The sequence below is a fragment of the Mus caroli genome, chromosome 18, assembly GCF_900094665.2.
Source record: "Mus caroli chromosome 18, CAROLI_EIJ_v1.1, whole genome shotgun sequence".
Classification (NCBI taxonomy): Eukaryota; Metazoa; Chordata; class Mammalia; order Rodentia; family Muridae; genus Mus; species Mus caroli.
Genome location: NC_034587.1, coordinates 1,765,729 through 1,786,556, shown reverse-complemented (window position 1 = coordinate 1,786,556; position 20,828 = coordinate 1,765,729). Strand labels below are relative to the sequence as shown.

At 47.0% G+C, this 20,828-nt stretch overlaps 1 protein-coding gene across 16 annotated transcripts in view; it reads right to left on the bottom strand.

The window, feature by feature from the left end:
• Svil (supervillin) overlaps positions 1 to 20,828 on the bottom strand; it is a 199,800-nt gene that overhangs the window by 3,762 nt on the left and 175,210 nt on the right. For all 16 annotated transcript variants that reach the window (XM_029472009.1, XM_029472012.1, XM_029472020.1 and 13 more), the window contains 12 exons: positions 19,357 to 19,512; positions 17,679 to 17,815; positions 17,042 to 17,189; positions 16,780 to 16,925; positions 14,780 to 14,955; positions 13,378 to 13,522; positions 12,727 to 13,003; positions 8,845 to 8,996; positions 6,697 to 6,802; positions 5,699 to 5,906; positions 3,839 to 3,972; positions 848 to 1,003 (listed from right to left, as the gene is read on the bottom strand). In XM_029472009.1, coding sequence (XP_029327869.1) covers positions 848 to 1,003; positions 3,839 to 3,972; positions 5,699 to 5,906; positions 6,697 to 6,802; positions 8,845 to 8,996; positions 12,727 to 13,003; positions 13,378 to 13,522; positions 14,780 to 14,955; positions 16,780 to 16,925; positions 17,042 to 17,189; positions 17,679 to 17,815; positions 19,357 to 19,512 — 1,941 coding nt within the window. The remainder of the gene's footprint in view (positions 1 to 847; positions 1,004 to 3,838; positions 3,973 to 5,698; positions 5,907 to 6,696; positions 6,803 to 8,844; positions 8,997 to 12,726; positions 13,004 to 13,377; positions 13,523 to 14,779; positions 14,956 to 16,779; positions 16,926 to 17,041; positions 17,190 to 17,678; positions 17,816 to 19,356; positions 19,513 to 20,828) is intronic.

Below are 20,828 nucleotides of genomic sequence, written 5' to 3'. Positions count from 1 at the left end.
TGTCATCTCAGTGGCCCCAAGGTCCCTCTTGATGTGTATTTTGGAATTGCTTTAAAAGTCAGTGGTTGTTAATGAGTCCAGGAATGCAAGGGCAGAGAGTAGCCTTCTCTTTTAGATACTCGAGGCTGCTGCCCACAGTGTGCCCATAGTATGATGTACGCATCTGCCAAGGTCTGAGCTAGTGGTAGGGCAACTAGTGTAAAATAAGGCTCAAGGCTCTGGACAACTATGAGCTCATGGACTTGATTGGCAGGAAAATGGGAGGGTCTACAGAACTCATTTCCTTTGTATAGGTTTGAGTATTAAGGTATGGCTTGGTGGGAACACTTCTGATCTTGGAATTGGGAGACCAACTCTGCAACCTTAGCTCTGCTGAGAGCTTGCCCATGTCCCTTTCCTTAGCCTTTGCTTAGCCTTTCAGGATCCTTTGTAGCTGTAGTGGCCACATGACATCTCTGGCCAATGAGATAAAGCAGAAACATTTACTGGCGCTAGAAGGTTGAAAGAAACTGCCCCTTTCCTGTTTCCTCAGTTTTGAATATAAACATGCGAGCTGGAGTAAGGGCAGCTCACAAGGGGCCATGAAGCAAAAAGTTGGAGGGGAAGGCAGGGAGAATGGTAAGGACATCACGTGGTGCTGTCAACTGGCTCTTGGATGGAGGAAGTAACTGAGCTCAGTTCCTGATACAGTTACGTGGCTGATTTTCTTGTTTTCTTTTGTGGTGGGTGGATAAAAAGAGAAGCCCTAAGCAAGTCTGCTAGTGGTATGCTTGGCAGATAGGAACTGCTTACAACGAAAGAGAAAGAAAGGCTTCCCCGAAGCAACCACGCCCCCTGCAGGGCGTACCTGGCTGCGGCGCACTGTACAGATCCTCCTGCAGGAAAGGCATGGAGCTGACGGCAGAGGGCGCTTGTGCGGGGTACACAAACTCTGTCGCAGAGAAGTCTCCGGAGGAGCTGCTGAGGATGAACAGGCGGGGCGCGAAGTTAAAACTTCCAGGATCTTCCAAAGAAAAGAGAACAAGGCTAAGGATACCATATGGACCAACTTCCAGATGGGCTTAAGGTAAAACATGAAACAACTCAAAGAACTGGAGGGAAATCAGCAGGATTTGGTTTATATATCCTCATTATAGGAAGTCTATTTTAGTTATTTTTGCAGTGTTGGGTATCAGACACAGGTTTCCACCATGCTAGGCAAGTACTCTACCAATGAGCAGTGACTAAAACACTCCTCTCTCTCTCTCTCTCTCTCTCTCTCTCTCTCTCTCTCTCTCTCTCTGCACAAAAGACAGATACACACACACACACACACACACAGTAAGCATAAAAGATCACCCCAGCTCTCCAATCTACTCAATCAGAGACAGTGTTTTCCTGGGGTACTGTGCTCGGTTTATGAGTGTTGGGGAATGTTCCCTTTTGATAATTTCTGCTAAGAAAGAAAGTTGGCCCAGTGTTCTGGGGGACAATGGTTGATAGAGGAGTCTCACGTCTAGAAATCCACCTTAATTATGGACAAATAATTAATTTTGAGGGTATGCTAACCACACTATTGTATAATAGAGAAAATATTGGCCATTGCTCCCCAGCTGTGGAGGAAGTGTAGGTAGAGTGGAATATATCACAATGTACTATAGTCACTAAAATCTCAGTGGCAGCAAGGGGACACTGAGGCAATATAGGGAGGCTTACAGGACAGTTACCCTGATTGCCTTTTTACTGAGAAGTGGGTGGAAAACACGGAATACATAGGTTCTGGTTGTCTCTGCGACCTGCGAGTTGCTGAACAGCTAATGCTCAACAGAGATGATTAACAGAAGAAAGTTTGTTTTGCGACTTTTATGATTATAATGATGTAGGGGTTTTTGTTTGTTTGTTTGGTTGGTTGGTTTTTCGAGACAGGGTTTCTCTGTGTAGCCTGGCTGTTCTGGAACTCACTTTGTAGACCAGGCTGGCCTCGAACTCAGAAATCCGCCTGCCTCTGCCACCCGAGTGTTGGGATTAAAGGCGTGCACCACCACCACCCAGCTAATGATGTATATTTTAAGGAAAGAGAAGGCCCTGAACGTCACTCTGGTGAACAAGGACTGCTATCCTGAAGTCAATGTATGAAATAAAGGAGTTTGGTATTTAGATTTGGGTCCCATCCCTAAGATATCTCAATCTTACAAAATTCAGAAAGGCTTCCTGTTTCTGGACAGGGCTCCCCACTTTGCCCTCACACACCCCACCGACTAGTCTGACCTCTGGTGCACTCCACACCTCTTCCTTTTTGCTTCCTTACCCCTTGATCTCTGTGACATCCCCTATTCTGGGTCTTGTATGCTTGGTCTTTGCCTGTTGCCTTGTAAATGGCAACAAATGCTTATAAATTAACTCCCAGGCCATGGACATAAAGTCCCCAAGTCATGCCTACACTCTACACACACATCTTACTCTTTCCTTTGTAATGACTATTTCCCTTTTCTCATAGGGATCTGAAAGCCTGAGATCTGAATGAAGGAGTTCCACAATTCTTTTTCTGCCTGCCGCCTTTCAGCAGACGGCCACACCACTCAACAATGGCCTCTGCTGTGCAGCTTTGAGTTCCAGGTTCCAAGTCTACAGCTGATGGTAACTCCTCACATTCTCATGTCTCATTAACATCTCTCAGTAGGCACTGAGTATTAGCCACTGCCTTCAAAGTCTCCCCATCCTACCCTGACTTCAAGAACTGGGTGTCTTTATATGGCTCAGAGCTTGCTGTCCAAACCCTCCTGATCTGGTGGAGACACACTTTCTCCTTAGGGTTCCCATTACTTCCTTTACTGTAGATAATGGCCAAACCCAACAGCTTGTCATGTTCTTGCTTAGCTCAGACTTCCTTCCTTTTTCTGTCAAGTCATCCCAGCCTAGAGGTACTGTGCAAGCCCCGTCTTCCCACAGGGCTGTGCATGACTGTCCTGGTGGGGATGAGCCTCTCTTTTCCATGCTCACGCTCTTTAATAACACAGCATTTTTATTCACAAGAAAATAAGTCATCTACAGAGTGTGGCTTAGTTTCCTTTTTAGATGACGTTCTCTGGAGACCTACCCTTGTCTTTATTCACTGTGTGCTGTACACAGCATATGCTCAGTAAATTTTTATAGTTGTGTGTACAGGAGGCAGGGTGTATGTGGTAGACATGCACATGTGAATGCATTCGTGAAGAGCCAGAGCTACCCAGTTAGACTGGAGATAAAGTCCCAGGAGCTCTCCTGCTCTTCTCTCTAGGTTCTAAGATTTCAAGGGTGCACCACTGTACTGGCTAGTTTTGTGTGTCAACTTGACACAGGCTGGAGTTATCACAGAGAAAGGAGCTTCAGTTGGAGAAATGCCTCCACGAGATCCAGCTGTAAGGCATTTTCTCAATTACTGATCAAGGGGGAAAGGCCCCTTGTGGGTGGGACCACCCCTGGGCTGGAAGTCTTGGGTTCTATAAGAGAGCAGGCTAAGCAAGCCAGTAAGGAACATCCCTCCATGGCTTCTGCATCAGCTCCTGCTTCCTGACCTGCTTGAGTTCCAGTCCTGACCTCCTTTGGTGATGAACAGCAATGTGGAAGTGTAAGCCGAATAAACCCTTTCCTCCCCAGCTTGCTTCTTGGTCATGATGTTCGTGCAGGAATAGAAACCCTGACTAAGACAGCCACCATACCCAACAGTTTTACACGTGTTCTGGGGAATCGACTTGGGTCTTCATGCTTTCATGGCAAATCGTTTCCTGGGGGAATCATGCCCAAACCTCAATAAATGTCTCGTGAGCAAATCCATGGGTGAGCTGAGAGGATGGACGCTGAGGACTGTAGCGTTAGTTACCTTGAAGCATGCAGTCATAGGCCTTCCTGTCCCTCCTCCCCAGAGCGTCCCAGAATCCCAGGGGCTCGGATCCTTCGTCACACTCATGTATTGTCACGTTGCTGCTGCTGTGCAAACCTGCTTCCAGGGGACATCTGCGTGGGGAGACATGATGGAGGTTTATGGAAGCCTGGGGAGTGTCTGCAGGGCACTTATTCCAGACTAAATCCACAGATGACTTCACTCTAACTAAAGAAAGCAATTCTCACTGTTGAACAAAAAGTATTCTGTACAAGTTCCCCCAGCATCTGTACTGGAGGAAGAGGGGCCAGTATGCTCCAGGGAAGGAGATAGAGTTATGTATGTTATGAAGACAACGCTCACTTCTATATCTAACACACGGTGTCTCTCCTAATTGTTCTCTGCTGCTAGAACATAAACTGCATGAGGAGAAAGACAGATGAATTTGTTCACTGATGACTGTCTGGTCCCTTCTTTGGCACCAAGTAGTTGTTCAGTAAGTGTTTACCAAATGAATAAATGAATGAATTCATTGTCAGTTTGCCTTTTTCTTAATGGACCAAGTAAAAAGCTGTTTGGGGGCATGAATGCTATTGGATCCCTCATGCAGCATCTCTTAAACTTTACTCACTTCCACCATCCACAGAAGGATGTTCTGAGAGTCCAGTTTTATCTGCCTGCCTACTGGAAGGTCACTTGTCTTCCTTCTCTTTGCCCTTATGACCCAGCACTGTCCTTCATAGGAGTAGGGAGGAAAGCGGATCCCACTGTTCCACTTCAATGCCCACAGAAAGGGCTGACTCAAGTTGCCCTTTGCTGGTGTGATGGAACACTCCATTTTAAGGAAGGAACCTAGCCGTTCTCAAGAAATTGAGGCTACCCAGGCTGCTGGTAAGAGCAGAGACACAGTGGCAGATCCCCCCACCCCCACCCCCCACCCCCGCTATGCTGCTACTTCTGAGGCCCTTCCATCAGGAAGACCCCAGGAGAAAAACCAAGCAGTGTGGTCCCCAGGATTGCTGGCCTGGGGTCTGAGAACTCACTGCCATCTGCTGACCTGAAGCTGGGCTCCCTGCTTTCTAAAGATAGGACATGTTATACTCCTCAGTTTCCCCTTCCCCTCCTCCTCCTCCTCTTCCTCCTCTTCCTCCTCCTCTTCCTCCTTCTTCTTTTTTTCCAGACAGGGTTTTTCTATATAGCCCTGGCTGTCCTGGAACTCACTCTATAGACCAGGCTGTCCTTGAACTCAGAAATATGCCTGCCTCTGCCTCCTAAGTGCTGGGATTAAAGGCATGCACCAGCACTACCGGAACCTCAGTTTTTTCTTTACTTTTGCCCTCTCTGCCATTCCAATATTACACACACTGAGACTCCTACAAGACACCTGCACAGGCTTATTTAACAGCATAGGCTGCAAGCAGAATGCTCAGAAGCAAGGAGCACTTACAGAAAGAAGCCAAAGTGTGACTATGCTTGCTGGGGACATCTGCCTTATTGTTGCTGTCTTTTCATATAGTATATGAAATTTTACTAAGTAACCCAGGCTGGCCCTAAACTCTTGGGTTAGTCTGTCCCTCTTCCCTTAGCCTACTAGGAAGCTGGGGCTGCAAGGACCCACAACAGTGCCTGGCTCAATGATGCTTTTTACAGAGGCAGGTATGTCCTCAGAAAGCTGGAAAAACCTGCAGATTGGAGGCTTCCGTGGAGCTGCATATCCTCTAGACTTAGGTCAGCCCTGGCTGTAGCTCCAAAGGTCCCTGGAGTCACTTTAAATATATGGAGACCCCCTTGTTGGGGTCCTGCCCTGCCTCTGCCTGCCTGCATCCCTCTGGGATCTGCTTGGTGCAGAGCGACACTCACTCTTCCTTGATCTTATTTGCTGCAGTCCTTCCAACCTCCTTCGTATGACCTTGAGCTTTGCATCCGTGCCACAGGTAGATGAGGGCCTTGTTTATATTCAGAACGACCATGGAAGTCCTGGACCTCAGGCTGCTGCAATGACAGGCCACTTCTAGCAAGTTCCCTTCCATGGGCACCTCTCCTCGCACACAATACAGTCTCCATTCACCTGCAGGGACAGCAGCGGACAGAGCTATGAGGGAGCAAGCCCAGGAGGAGTGGCCCTTTGGGTGCCCTGTGTGCTGTCAAAGACATACGTTGTAGGGATTGCAGGACCAGAGGCTGAAAACATGCTGAGCATGGACAGCAGTGGTCTAGAGTTATAAACAGGTTGCCAAAAGTACACATGGCAGGAAAAAAAATTCCAAGATTTACATTAAATAACTAAAACTAAAGAGAAAAATACTAAGGATTTAGTGATAGGGTGCTTGCCAGTGAAATTATTATTATAGAAAATCCACTGGTTTTTAATTTTCATGAACAGTGTAGTTACTGAGAATTCATTTCAAGGTCTCCCACAAAAAAGGGCAGATCAGGAAATAAGCGGTATGCAGGGTGGGAGTCCCCATGATGCTGTATCGGGCCAGCATCAGGCAGCTTTCAGTGGGAAAGACACAGCTATATGAGCTTAGACTTACCTTAAGGTTTTCAATTATATATAAATGTAATTATAAAATATATTTTAATTATAAATATATACTTTAAAATTAATATGTATGAAAGTGTACACATGAGTGCAGTACTTGTGGCTGCCAGAGGGGGCGACAGATCCCCCTGAAACTGGAGTTCTATGTAGTTGTGAACTGCCAGATTACCGTGGGTTCTCTATAAGCTCAGTGTGTGTTCTTAGCTGCCTGAGCCATCTCTGCAACCCCTAGACTTACTGTAAAGATCTCCTTCCAAAATACCTCCACGGAAAAGAGACAAACACGGACTTGTAGCACTAGAAAGTCACTTACTTTGCACGTTTTCTTCTTCCTCTTCCCTCCGTCCGGAGTGCACCACCATACCCCCTTGGAAACACTGAAGGAAGCAGGGTGGCTCCTTTCCCTGCAGGACCTGGACCTTTAAATTTAAACATGGAAAACCAGGTCAGACAAAGGGGCTGTCAAGGGCATGAGAATAATACTTGCCTGTTTCAGGGAATCTGGGCACCACCATCTGGACACACAGACTATCCCACTGCCTCCTGAAGCTAAGCAGGATTAAAAGTGTAATGCATAGGGCTTCTTTCAAAGTATTTCCCAAGATGTGTTTTCCCGTAATATGAAAGTGGAGAAGCTATCCTCGGCTACCTCGTGCACCCCCTTTCGCTGACCACTGTGTTTCTGTCATGGAATATTCTTCAGAGACACTTAACTTTTGCATTTTCATGATAGTTTATGTACAGCTATAATGTGACAGATTGAATGTGTTTAACAAGGTCCACCTCTCAGAAGAGCTGCTGACTTAATGAGTCTGGAGGGATGCCCTTGCTGTAGCATCTGTGGTAGGCTAGGTCTTAAATGCCTTTCAGGACCATCCCCTCAAGGCTCAGCTTCCCCAGGCTGCACACTCAGAGGCTGTGATATCCACGAGGTGGGTAGGGCCTTGTGGGGAGTCCTTAGGTCACTGAGAGTATGTCCTTGAGGGGGATGAGACCTTTGCCTCTCCCTTTCCATCTCTTTTGATTTCTGGAAATGAGCCAAGCGGTTTCACTCTTAAGATGCATTTCTGCCATGAGTTACTGCCTCCCTACAAGCCTAAAGCCAACATGGCCAAACAACTGTACCAGAGAACCAAAAGCAACACTTTTCTTTTTAAGTAGATCACCTGGGGTGTTTATCATAGCGACAGGAACCAACATTATACCCTCGTGTGGGGTGACATGGTCCTCCCTGACTACTCTGTTCTTCATCAGGTGCTAGTGCACCACTTGCTCTCACTTTGGCAGACTCCATCCCATACAGAAGGAATGGTATCCAAAAAGGTAGAAGCATTTTCCACCGTAAGCTATGTTACTCAGTGTAGGTCTACTTCACATGGGCAAGCAGAGTTTCGTGGTGGCACAAGGCATGTGCCGTTCACTGGCAGCATTGTGTGTCTATGATGATCTTCCATGTGTTGGATTGAAATAAGAAATGCTCAGAGTAGAATGATTAACCCCAAACTCCAGGTGTGCTTTGAATCCAGGGTTAAAACATGTTCACTTATGGCTTCTATAAAAACAGGCAGCTGAAATCGACCACTGTTTGGAATAAGATGAAATGCCACTGTTGCTAAGGTCTACTTCTAAAATATAATCTATAGTGCAAAAATATTTGTTCTGTCTTAAAATTATTTTTAGGTCACATAATCAGTTCTGAGAATGGCAGAAAGCTGAGGGAGCATGGCTCGATTTCTAGAAAGCACTTTTCTGCTCTCCTTCCTCATGCTTCTGCCAATTAATGATTCATCGAGGATGGTAAAAATACCCACCTGTAGTGTCACATGCCCCCAAAGCTTCAGAGCCAGCTCTCAATCAGTGGCACTAATGGATGTAACATAGGGCACAGATCATCCAAATATTAAAAACATCCTGGGGGCCATGCCTGGGATGTAGCCCAACAGGATTGTGCTGCCTAGCACGCATAATGCCCTGGATGTGATCCCCAGAGCTGATGCCAGAGCCCTCATAAAACAGCTTATAAAGTCTTTATGCTCCAAGTGAGTTGGGATCTCTCTCTTGCTCACTGGGAACAGATGTAAATAAGTAGACAACAGTGTGATTTTCAGCTATGGAAACAAGGTACAAAAGGGGCCGAGGGAAGGGAGGAGGTTTGCCTGAGGCTGAAGGTGACAGCTCAGCAGACACTTGATTGGCTGCTAAGGTTCTCAGGCCCAAACTGTCCTCCAGCATGGCTGCTCCCGGACAAGAGATTTGAGGCCGCTTTGGACCTGCTCTCTTTGAAAAGGGAGGGAGGCATCTCTTTGTTTTGTGAGAAACTCCTGGTTTGGGGCTAGGGGAGAGCTTTCAGAACACAGGCCCTTGTCCTCTCTGGGTTCAGCACCTGCAGAGGAGACCGCAGAGGGGTAGGGAGAAGTGGAGAGGGCAGGGTTGGGGTCTGCAATGGCTCCCCAGAGCTTACCTGGGCCCCCCTCTCTTCATCCAGTTCTACTGTCATGAGAGCTGACGTTCCCTTCTCACTCACGGTCGAGTGCCGGCCTTGCCAGAAGAAATAGACACACTTCTCTTTGCCAGCCACTCTCACCAGATGCTCTCCCTTTTGTCGGCTTCCCACTGCAGACACAATGGCAGAGGGTGAGGTGAGCTGGAACACCAGATAAATGGCTGGGTCTCATCCCCAGAATCTGTGATGGAACCAAAGTAAGGTGCCATCTTTTTCTTAGCTGATAGATGGCTCCTCTGGGAAACCCAAGATTAAAAAGCACATCATCGCAGGCAGAGGCACGTCCCGCTGACCCCCACTGTGTGACCAAGAACAGGATCAGGCTCACACACACTCACTTTCCTACATTCTACCCCTCTTGTCAGAGGATCAGCTGAGGGAGAGATGACGTTAGCAACAGCTGGAGGAGCTTCAAGAGCAAAGGAAGCAACGTGGATCATTATAAAGGAATGATGGAGTCTGACTCCCCCTCTCTTCAGGTCCCAGCTGTGAGGTATAAGCGTGTTGTTCCACCTCATGTTCTCTGCCCTGATGTGCTGTGTAGCCACGGGCTCTGAGCAGTGCCTAAAATACACTGCATTTCCTAAAGCAAACATTTTGACTAGTGTCCTTTGAACAGTTTCCTCAGTACACCCAGACTTATAAGAATAACTTATTTTCAATGTGTTTGTTTTTTAACTTTAGTAATGTAAAGGTTTATTAGTAGGTACACCAGACTATAGTCATTACAACTCAGATCCCTACATTAGAGTGTTGATAAGACACCATCAAAGAACTTTCAAGAATAAGTTTTTTCTGGGCTATGGAGATAGCTCAGTTGAAGGATCCAGGTTCCATCTCTAGAACCCATGCTAAGTTGGGGAAGAAGCCTTGTATGGCCATGTGCAATGTTGGGGAGATGGAGACACGTGGATCCTTGGAGCTTGCTGGTCAGCCACTTAGCCCACTTGTGAGCCCCAGGCCAGTGAGAGACCCTGTGCAGAAAAAACAGAGATGGCGGATGGTGCTGAGGACAGCAGTGAGGCTGCCCTCTGGCCTCCACATGTACACACACGTGCACACACACACACACACACACACACACACACACACACACACACACAAGAGCAATGCTCCTTCAGCTTCTATTTAGCAGTTAAAGCCAGGAGAGATGAGGAGTGCTTCTGATCAAGCCTTGCACCAGAATCCAATCTCCTGATCATCTCCAAAGCAGCCTGAATCTGCCTCTGGGGGCTACACCCACAGAGTTTATGCCCTCATGACCACCAGGACACAGACCATGCTGCACCCTGCAAACAGTCACTGGGCAGGACACTGACCTAAGCAGGCTGGTGAAGTTGTCATTTTGCTGGTAGAACGCTGCTGGAGCTATTGATAATGTGCCACCAGGCTTGGGGGGAAGACATGCAATATGGGGAGGGATTGCTTGCCAGCATCACTGTTTTCTGGGGTGGGCGAGCTCTGGTCTATGAAGGCTGTGGACACCCGAGATCCTTGGCACTACTAACTCACTTCATTCCCTCTCTCACTTACAACTACCTTGGTCTCATGACTTAGAAGCCAGGTATAAAAATGACTAAATATATTATACCGTTCCTTTGTCTCCTTCTATTAAGTTTGCAGTTTCCTTTCTACATGATGGACGTGTTTGTCCCCTCCTCTTGGGCAACTACAAGTCATTTCAAATTGTTCAGTGATTTTGCTGTGTCTGGTGAAAATTTCCACAGGGGAGTTTCCCAGCAACTACAACAAAGACGGGTGCCAGGCACCATGGTAACACATTAACCCCCCAAAGCAGCATGCACAGGGCTGGTCAAATGTTCTCTGGGTCAGGTACTACCTTTCTAAGAAAGAAACCAAACTGAAGATATTTTGAATAAAACTTCCATTTTGAAATAGGTCAAATAAAGTTTACGTTCCCAAGACCTCCCTGGGTAACTGCCATACTGGTCAGCAAGTAAGACATAAATGCTAGGCAAATCTTCCTGCTACAGTTGAACAACCCAATCAGTGGGACCAGGGTAAGTGTACCACAAAGACATGCGCCTAAGGAAGTCCCCTATCCTTAAGTCTTGATTGGTGGAGAAAAGTAACTTTAACTTGGCACAGATGTTTGTGGTTTTCAAGCTTAAAAGCTCAGTAACATTTGGCTCTCGGGTGTGGTGGTGGTGGTGGTCGGGTATGGAAGTTCAGCTCCCCAGTTTATTCTGTGGCCCGGATCTATTAGTAGCAGTTTGATTACAATAAGTTTTTGCTATCTGCATTGACCTAGTATGCAGACCCCATAACACCTTCCCCATTTTCTGAGAGAAGCCAGGCCCCAGAGAGGTTGAACAGCTTTACCCAGCATGCCGAATTGGTAAGCAAGGTTCTGAGCTTCCTACTCCAGCTTAGATTCAGATGCCTGTGGTCTCATTCACTGATATAGCCTCTTTAGGAAAGACAGATCTGATGGCTCTTAGGAAGGAGGGGACAAGAAGTACCCCCCCAGCACTGCCTGGAAGCCTGGAAGGAGGGGCCATGCCCTGGAGCCCCATTTCTGCTTCTGCTTGTTTAGGAGACTCCAGAAGTTTAGAGTGCATTGGGGACCAACCCTGAGCCAGTCAGCACTGCTGCTCCCTACATTCCTTAGCAGGCCCAACCCCTCTGCAGGATGAAGCACAGTGGGGGCATGCCATAGTTGGCTCTAAAGAGGGAAGGCAGACTGAAGCCTGCTGCTCTCCAGGTGGATGCCCTGTCCTTCATCTGAGAAGTCAGGGCATTGACAGCTGCTGTGAGGGGCATGGACAGACCCCACCCAGCATCTTGCCTGAGGTATCTAGTCGAGCTTAGCTGCAGAGTACTTCACCAACACCTGTAATAACCCCAATACCCAGGAGGCTGAGGCAGGAAGATTGAGCCAGCCTGGGTTACATAGTGAGATCCTGTCTTCAAAACCAAACCAAACCTAATCAAGATGAGCCCAAAACCCAAACCTCATAAATAAAAAAAAAAATTGAAAAGTTACTCCACTTAATATATATTATCCCAGATCCATGAAAAAGAGTTAGTGTTCCTATCTTCAGGGGAGGAGGAGAAGGAAGAGGAGGAGGAAGAAGAAGAGGAGAAGGGGGAGGAGAAAGAGAGAGAATATGTATGCCAAGAGGTCAGAAGTAGAGCCCAGTGTCATTCTTTCTCCACCTTACTTTTAGAGTCTCTCACTGAACCCAGAGCTCACTGACTGGATACACTGAGTCACCAGTGAGCTCTGGGGATCTGCCATGTCTGCCTCTCCAGTGCTGTGGATACAGTTACCATGTCCACCCAGCTTTAAAGAGGATGCTGGGGATCCAAACTCAGATTCTCATTCAAGGCCTTTCCCCACTGAGTTATCTCTCCAGTCCCAGGAGTTTATCTTGATTGAAGATGAGATACAGAACACCTTCAATATGCTAAGGTGACTGCCCTACCACTGAGCTGCACCCCAGCACCTCGACTTCTTAAAAACAAATCCTAATTGTGCATTCCGTACCTCGCTGAAGCACTGTTGAGTTGCTGTTTAAGGGACTCTAGTACACTGCACTCAGTGATTTCTTTACAGCACACCGGCCACATGTCAATACCATGTGGAAGCAAATCATGACTGGAAACCTCTTGGGGGCATCACAAGAGTGAAGAGCATGCACACTCCAGTTTGTTTTGTTTTTACAGGCGGCCAGGCATCCCACTGTACTTCTCTCCTGGTCCTTACCTGCATATGGCTAGATCACCTCTTGTCTCCCAAGGTGATGCAGGGGACCCTGCCTAGGGCAGCCTTCCCAGCCTGCTGAGCAGGAAGAGCACGTGTGCATGCCCACTGACCTGCTGTACTTGCCATGTACTTCCACTTGACCACATAGGCGTCCCCCTCGTGGAACTGCCCGATGCTCTGCCTGGGGAGCCTGCTGTAGTCAAATTCCAGAATATGCCACACATCCACAGAGACAGTGGCAATCTCAAACTGTCTTCTGTCATCTCCTTCCACCAGGCCATAGCCACGGCCAACGTTCACCCCATCTAAGATGGTGCCAGCTGTAATCTGGGGCGTTGCCACCATCCGTGTCACATCATAGGGCTTGACATCAGCCCTCGGGTCATCCTACAAGAGAATAGAGATGTTCAGATTCCCCTTCACTGCAGACAGACATCTTTGGTTACACCCAGCGCAGTTTGGAATGCTTTTCTTTTCTCTTTGTTGTGGTGCTGCAGGGCTTGGTTGCCAGCCAGACCATCGTTGTCACCAGCCCCATCATAGCTGCTAATGAGACAGTGAAGACATCTAGCTTTTATGGCATCTCAGGGTATCTGACTACACTTAGAAGGCTATGTTGAGTTAGCATCTGAGGATCCCAACAGTGAAAGTGAGACTGGAACACGGAAAGCATCTTGCGTCATCACTAGTGTGTCCTGGAAGCTTTTGCCACCATGGCCATTTTTGCTGGTCTCTGCTTGACCTGCTCTTAGGGACTGTACCTTCTGCTGGACAACTTCCCCAGAATTCTTCTCTGTGGGTCTCTTCAGCTCTGTCCAGTCAAGGAATTTCTCTTTGAACAGAATAGTCTCATTGTGCTCCGTAACTCTTCCAAATATTGCCCAGTCAGGCCGTCCTTGTCCTTTCCTGCAGCATGGGAGCAGATAAGAAAAGGGCCTAGACTCAGCCACAGCAGCTGTTGGAGCACCCACAAGACACTCACACCCATCACCAAGCCTCAGCTGAGTTACTCTGTAACTCTCCTCTGCAGCCTTGCTGAGATGGCTACAGATGCAGATTCAGGTTTGGAATCTGCTTTTTACAAGCTGTAAAATGGAGCAGGAGATGCAGTAGTTTGTGGGTGGTGAAGGGCATGGCTCTGGGAGCGGGATCTGGCCTTCTTTATCTACTTCCTCTTGTGACTTATGAACTGCTCAGGGCTAGTCATCTCAACTCAAGGCTGTCAGCTGCTGTGTGTCAAGAGGGGCTGGGTGCACAATCTTGGCTGCACCTTCACGTCCCCAGGGAACCAGCATTAGTCTATCTATATGAAGTACTCTAGGCTTTGTCTCAGCCCTTTAAAATCCTAGTTCTTATAGTATTAATTAGTATTTGCCTAAAGATTTAAGTTTTTAATACATTGATTAAATATTTAATTTTTGTTATTTTCTTGTTTTTTTCCTTCAGACAGGGTCTCTTATTCTGTAACTTGGGTTGGTGTGGTACTCATGTAGCCCAGGACAGCCTTAATCTCATGAGTGACCTTGTGCCTCAGTTTTCTGAGTACTGGGATTACAGCTCTGGCTTTAATTATTGAAACTAACTATTAATAAAACCAGTTACTGGGTTTTAAAGGGAGAAAACTATGCAGGAAACTTGAAAGTTGTCTCATACATGCCTGATTCTTATTATATGATAAAAACAGTTTTAAAGCATTTGGAGGGTCTAGTAGTTAAAAAAAAATTCATCATTCTAGATTCTGTACCTACTCTGATGATTTACCCAAATGTTTTTCCAAAGTCTAGTACATGGGTAATGTTAAGATCACACTCAGTCTTTCAGTACAGTATCCTCCTCCCCTCAACCCCAGCACACATGAAGACCACAGTGTCAGGGGCTCAGGGCAGGAAGGCACATTCAGAAACCTGGAAAATACTGACTTACCACAATCAGACTTATCACCCTGACATGACATGCAGGGGTGGCAGGGGTCGTCGGGGTGGATGAGTGAGTGGGGTTGAGGAGTGTTCCTAAAACTACAGCCTCCAGACTCATGAGTTAGGTGACAGCTAACCCTCCTAGGCTGCAGCACGTAAGCTTCCTAAATCTGCGGTCTCTGTACAAAAAGCAATGTTAGATGCCTGTGTGACAAGACCAATGTGGGCAGGTGGGCAGCAGGGGCACCTGGGAATGAGAGGATTGCACTCTCCGGGGTCCAGTGGGTTGATGTCACAGTTCTCATAGTCAAAGGTTCCGTTCCATAAGTGCTTAGCCAGCTGGAATGCAATTTTCCGTTGTGCTAACGTGACTTCCTTCCCATGCCACACATAAACTTCACTACCAAAGTCAAACACCAGGACCTGGAAACAGCACAAAAATGATGCATGAACGTCAAGGCAGACTCTGGGGCTCCAGCTCTGCTGATGACATCATCTTCTGAATGCTGGCACCACCCAAAGCTTTAAATCAGAGTTATGTAAGGACCTCCCTGTCTTCCTTCCCTCCTTTCTACCTAGCTTCTCCCTCCTACACTCACTTTCACATACCCTCTCATTCATTCATTCAACTCTCACTGCTTATCACACACATAGCAGGTGCTAAGGAGCCAGCACTGTCCCTCCTTGTGCAGTTCTAAGACCCTTCGGGGCAGACATCATGCCATTCTTACCTTCGGTGATTAGTGCTAAGTGTCAGTAGAATGAATGGAATGCTGTTGTCCTGCCTATTTCCCCTACACTGAAGTCTGTCTTAACTCTCAACTAGGCTCCATTTCATCTCTTCTTAAAATTATTTCTTCTTCTGTGACTTTTGTTCCCATTTAAGTGTCCATATACATCATACCCTCAATATAGCTTTAGATGACACTTTGCTCAGTTTATTATTAAAATACATTATTATATATTTGAATGTATCTACACTGCATAAACAGGGTGCTCTGGGATAGAATAGAGATGGGTAAGGTGGCCTTACCAGCACAGTGGCCTTACTCTGCCACTCGCTCCTGCTTGCTGTTGTCTTAGTGGCAGAAACAGCTACAATCTCTACATTTTGCAGGGTTCACAGTAGCAACAGTTGGCTGACTGCAGCTGCATGTTGAGAAACAGATACCTGGACACATTCTGCTCGCCCATCCCTGCTGCTTCTGCCCTCTGCCTCTCCTCAGGCCTGCTCTTGGAAGTTTCTATTTTCTTTTCTGTCTTTCTTATTCCACACATAGATGAGACCACTGAATATTTGTCTCTTCATGTCCAACTTATTTTACTTGGCTGGTAAGCTCTAGGGGTAACATTCTTGGTATTTACTAAAAGTTTTAAAATTAGATTAGTGTTGTGTATGTAGGTAAAATGTAAATGAACAAGCTCTCTAGTCAAAAGACAGTATTGCTAGAAGAGAACATATGGAGCTGGAGAGGTGGCTCAGTGGCCCTTCCAGAGGACCCAGGTTCGATTCCCAGCACCCACGTGGTGGCTCACAGTGGTCTGTAACTCCAATCCCAGAGGATCGGATGCCTCTTGTGATCAGTGGGCAGAATATACATATAGTATAGAGATATACACACAAGGAACATAACCATACTTATAAAAATTAAAAAAGAAAATCTCATGACTTTTAGAAAGAATATCACTAGTTTGTGTGTGTTCATGTGTACACACAGGAAGTCAGAGAATAATTCAAGGGAATTGGTTCTCTCTGTCCACCATGTGAGACCTGGGAACTGAATTCAGGTCTCCATGGTTGGCAGTACACTAACCAATTGTGCTGGCCCTGAGTTCTTTCGAATATGCTTCTCCCCAGTGGAGTGTAAGGGCTTTGTATGGCTTCCTTTTCTTCTACACTGGAAATATACAGCTACTGGGCCAAGTGAAAAAAAATATTTAACCAATCTGTAGATTATTTTAATTATATATAGCTTCATATACTCACATTAATTATTCCTGAAACTTAAGGACTAACTAAAATTTAATCTTATATATAACTCAAGATGCAGAGCTAATATTTATATTTTATGTAAAATATAAAGTCCTTCAATAATCCATGCCACTTATGAAGAATATTCTGAACTTTGTATGGTGTAGATAGCGGTAGTGGTTTGAAACAGTAAATAAGTATCCTTTAGCAAGCGCTGTGCTTGATAGCATGGATCCAGTTAGAACTCTGCAGTTCTAGATCCTTGAAGCTGATACCTCTTTGGACTGCAGAAGGGAACACTTGGGAATCTTCCCCCAGTAGTCATCATCAGGAACGAGTTTGTCATCTGTCAGGCGGTAGACACAGTTCGTCTCTATGATTGCTGTCTCGTACAGCTCATCTTCCTTTGGGTCTCCGGCAGCTTTAGGGTAAGGCAGGACATTAGAAAGTAGGTGACTTAAGAGCATCAGTTAAGGGATGGGGCTGGGGACACAGGATATTCCAGCATCTTCACTATAAAATATGGTAAACTCTTACACTGGTAACTGGTCTGGCCACCCAAGAGCTTCCAGAAGTCTTTGGCTGCGTGAGTATGTGTGTTAATTCCTTCCTCGATGGTCTGGATGTATGTAGCTCTACAACCAAGCTCCCTCTTTGTCTGAATTAACGTTGCAAGTTCAGATGCCTGGAAAAGAATAGGACGCGATGACCTGGGAAGAAAAATCAGTGTGGTCCACCCATGCTAACATCAGAGAAAAGTCAGTGTTCAGGAGAGGCGTGCGATGTCGGCTGTCTCAGCCAAGGAAATGGAACTGTGGGAGCAGATGCATCTTCGGAGCAATAACCCTGAGTGTGAAACTCAACAGATAACTTACAGGCTTCGGGCATTATTCCTTGTCTGGGGCTGTGGATGTGTGTTAACTCCTTCTTCAATGGTCTAGATAGATGTAGCTCTACAACCGAGCTCAGTGTGTCAGATTCAACAGCTAACTCGTAGGCTTTGAACACTATCCTGGGGCTTCCCGTGAAAGAGCCATACTGGCTCTTCACAGATGCATGCTAGTCACCCAGGAGTCAGCTAAGACCCAGGCTTTCAAACTGGATGCATGCCACAGACTTTCACTGTTGTATAAAGGACACAGGAGTACAAGCATCTTGTCATTTAGACACTGACCTTTGCTTTCTCGATGACATTGGAGAACTCTCCCACCCACAGGAAGCAAAACTGAGGAGACAGCAGAAGGAAGCAATCCCCACTGTTGAGTGATGAGGCTCGGGGCTCCACCAGCCTTGTCTGCACATGTCTTCTTCCTGTGGGCAAGCCCCAGAGTCCTTTTACCGCCATTCAGACTTCCATAATGGACACATCCCAGCTACACACCTCCTGTTCTAAAGACTCTGACTACTAGTGTAAGGTCCCAGGACCAGGCGCACGTGGAACTTGAGATGGGCCACATGTTGGTGTTGCTAGCCCTAAGGTACATGCATGGTGTACATGCACGAAGGTTGTCGAGCTTCCTAGGAGTGGCCTCAAAGCCTTGGAGTTTAGTGTGTTTGTAGGTGTACCAAGGTTCTCCTGTCTTGGAAGAGTGGCAAGGACACCCTGACCTCTCTGTCACATTCATGCCACCTTCTCTTCACACAGCCTGCTCACACCTAGCCATGCTGCAGGGTAAGGCGTGCCTCCCCTCAGGATCTCCTTGCACAGACACTAACTCCTGAGCACCTGGATGGGGCCATCTTGGAGGGAAGTACTGCTTTGTACCACTTGCACCACCCTTCTAAGTGACTCAAGTGACTCGCCAAGGCAGAGCATTAGGTGAGTGCAGACCTAGTCTGATTTCTGCACCAAAACGTCTCACTTGTCTTTTGTGCGATTGTGTGCATAAGTGTGTGCAGGTGTGCATACCCACACATGGATATGTGGCAATCAGAGGAGAATTCCAGTTGTTTTCTTCCCTGGGGACTGAAGCTGAAGCCTGCCATTTTACCTAGACTGGCTGGAAAGAAAAGTCCTGGGTCTGTCTGTCTCTGCCCTGCAATGCTGGGGTCACGGGCACAGATACCCGTGTCTGGTTTTTATGTGGGTATCAGGGATTCAAGTACGGGTTCCCATGCTGATAGAAGAAGCAGTCTTACTCACTGAGCCGTCTCCCCACCCTTTATTAATTTTTAAATACACCAAAAAGGAAACGGGTTTGTAGAAAACACCCTAGAATCCTTGGTGGAGGCAGAAGCTACTCCATCCATCCTTGATAAGCCACGGGTGATGATGCTGGGGTACTAGAGGTAACACAGTCGCCACTCTCCCTCCTCACAACCCTAACTTCCTGCTGCTCCTTCAAAAGGGCAGGAGAGTGGAACCTGGGGATGAGTGAGGCTCACTCCTGCCTTCCCATGCTTCCATCCCTGGGGATGTCTTTCCTTAATCTGGCTGGTGTGGGCCATGCCTTGTCCCAGTAGGGAGAACTGGGAAGGTTTTGCAGCCCCATGCTGGAGACTGAGGGCATATCTGGTAAAGTGCACAGCAGGTTGGGGTATGGGCTACTGGGTTAGAGGCAGCAGAACCAAAAGCTGAGATTCTGAAAGGGTAAAAGACTGAGCCCAACTCTAGATCTCCTACTCAGCAACTCCCTTGTCCTCATTCACAAGCTCTCAGAGGTCCAGTTGGCAGAATATTCCAGGCCCGATGGAGTCAGCGATGCCACAGTGTAGCACCTAGAAGGGGAGACTCAGATAGATTGCCTGACCCCTCATAGGAACAATGGATGCAGCCAGGAGTTTGTTGTCCTATGGTGACAAGACGGAAACCACAGCCTGCCAAAGTTCCTTTAGATCACTATAAAGAATACCTTTAATCTGCAACAGCATGAGCTTCTTGTAGGGCATAGCACTGTTGTTGGAGTTTTGCTCCATCAGATTGACACTCCTCAGGTTGATGTTGCTGAAGTTCTCCCTACTGGCTAGGCCTGCCAGCGTCACTTCTGAGAAGTTGGAGTTGGATGACACTGTGAAGGGAGGTCAGAAGGGATGCGCGGTTGAAAGCCAGTATTTGTAATCATAGATAATTGCTAACTGACTGGACTCAAGTATGAGGCATTGCACTGTTCAATGCTTAACCACGGTGTGCAGAATTAAATGCAGTACAGGACTTATCAACCAATGTTGACGAGTCTCACAGAACTTGTCGGCCTGTGGGATGCAGCTCTTCTAGACAGTATTTAGTGAAACAGTTCTCTTTTATTTGGGGTGAGCAAGAGCTAAACAAATCTTGAGGAGTATAGGGGTTTTCAGAAAGAGAGAGAGACAGAGCGAGACACAGAGAGAGACAGAGAGAGACAGAGAGAGACAGAGAGAGACAGAGAGCATTATTGGCAGCGCTGAGGTGCTGGGAATGTTTCATTTGCATGAAGAGGGAGCCCAGGTACTTAAACCTGTAACTTGATCACAAGGCTCCATGGCTACTTCAAGAAGGACAGAGGTGTGTGTGTGGCGGGGGGTTCACACAGGCTACATGCACCAGGGCATGCATGCCTGGGCAGGGAGGGAGTGATCCTTACTCCAGCCACTATCAAGATGAGATTTTTGAGGTTGTGGATGTCTTGACCTCACTCTTGCTTGAAAACAGCTCCACCTGTTGCACGGCTCATATGCCCCACAGGATTCTACTGAAACCATAACACTGGTGCTATTTGGTAACTCAGATGGCTCCTGCCTTTTGGGAAGCATTTCTCAATCAACTAGTTAGAATTTGAAAACCATGTTTCCTCTAAATTTCCCCTTTTCCCTTCTTCCATTGCGTGGAGAAAGGTTGGATGGTTTACGGTGGAGGGAGCTGGAAGGAACTCCACTCCCCTTCCCCTGCCCTCCCTCCCTTCCCCCTCCCTCCCTTCTCTCTCCCTCCCTTCCCCCTCCCTCCCTTCCCCCGCCCTCCCTTAGTTTTGGAGATAGGGTCTCCCTATGTAGTCCAGACTATCCTAGAACTTGGGGTTCTACCATGTTTGAACACCGAGTGCTAGGATTGCAGGCATGTACACCACTAAATACTCTCAAACCAAAAACCTTTGTCAAATCAATTTACAAACACTAAAAGGAAAAATAAGGACTACGACAGAAATATTTAAATATCAAGATTATGGATGCTATTACTGCCATGGAAATTACAATTTGACATAGTGGAACTCACACTCTAGGCCAGATAAAGCCGAGATGTAGCTCAGGGTCAGGGTAGAGTCAGAGACCAACCATTCCAGTTCATTCCAAGTCCCCCACCCTAACCCACCTAACCTATCTCCACGCAGTCCCAGGACCTCTCCCAGCATAA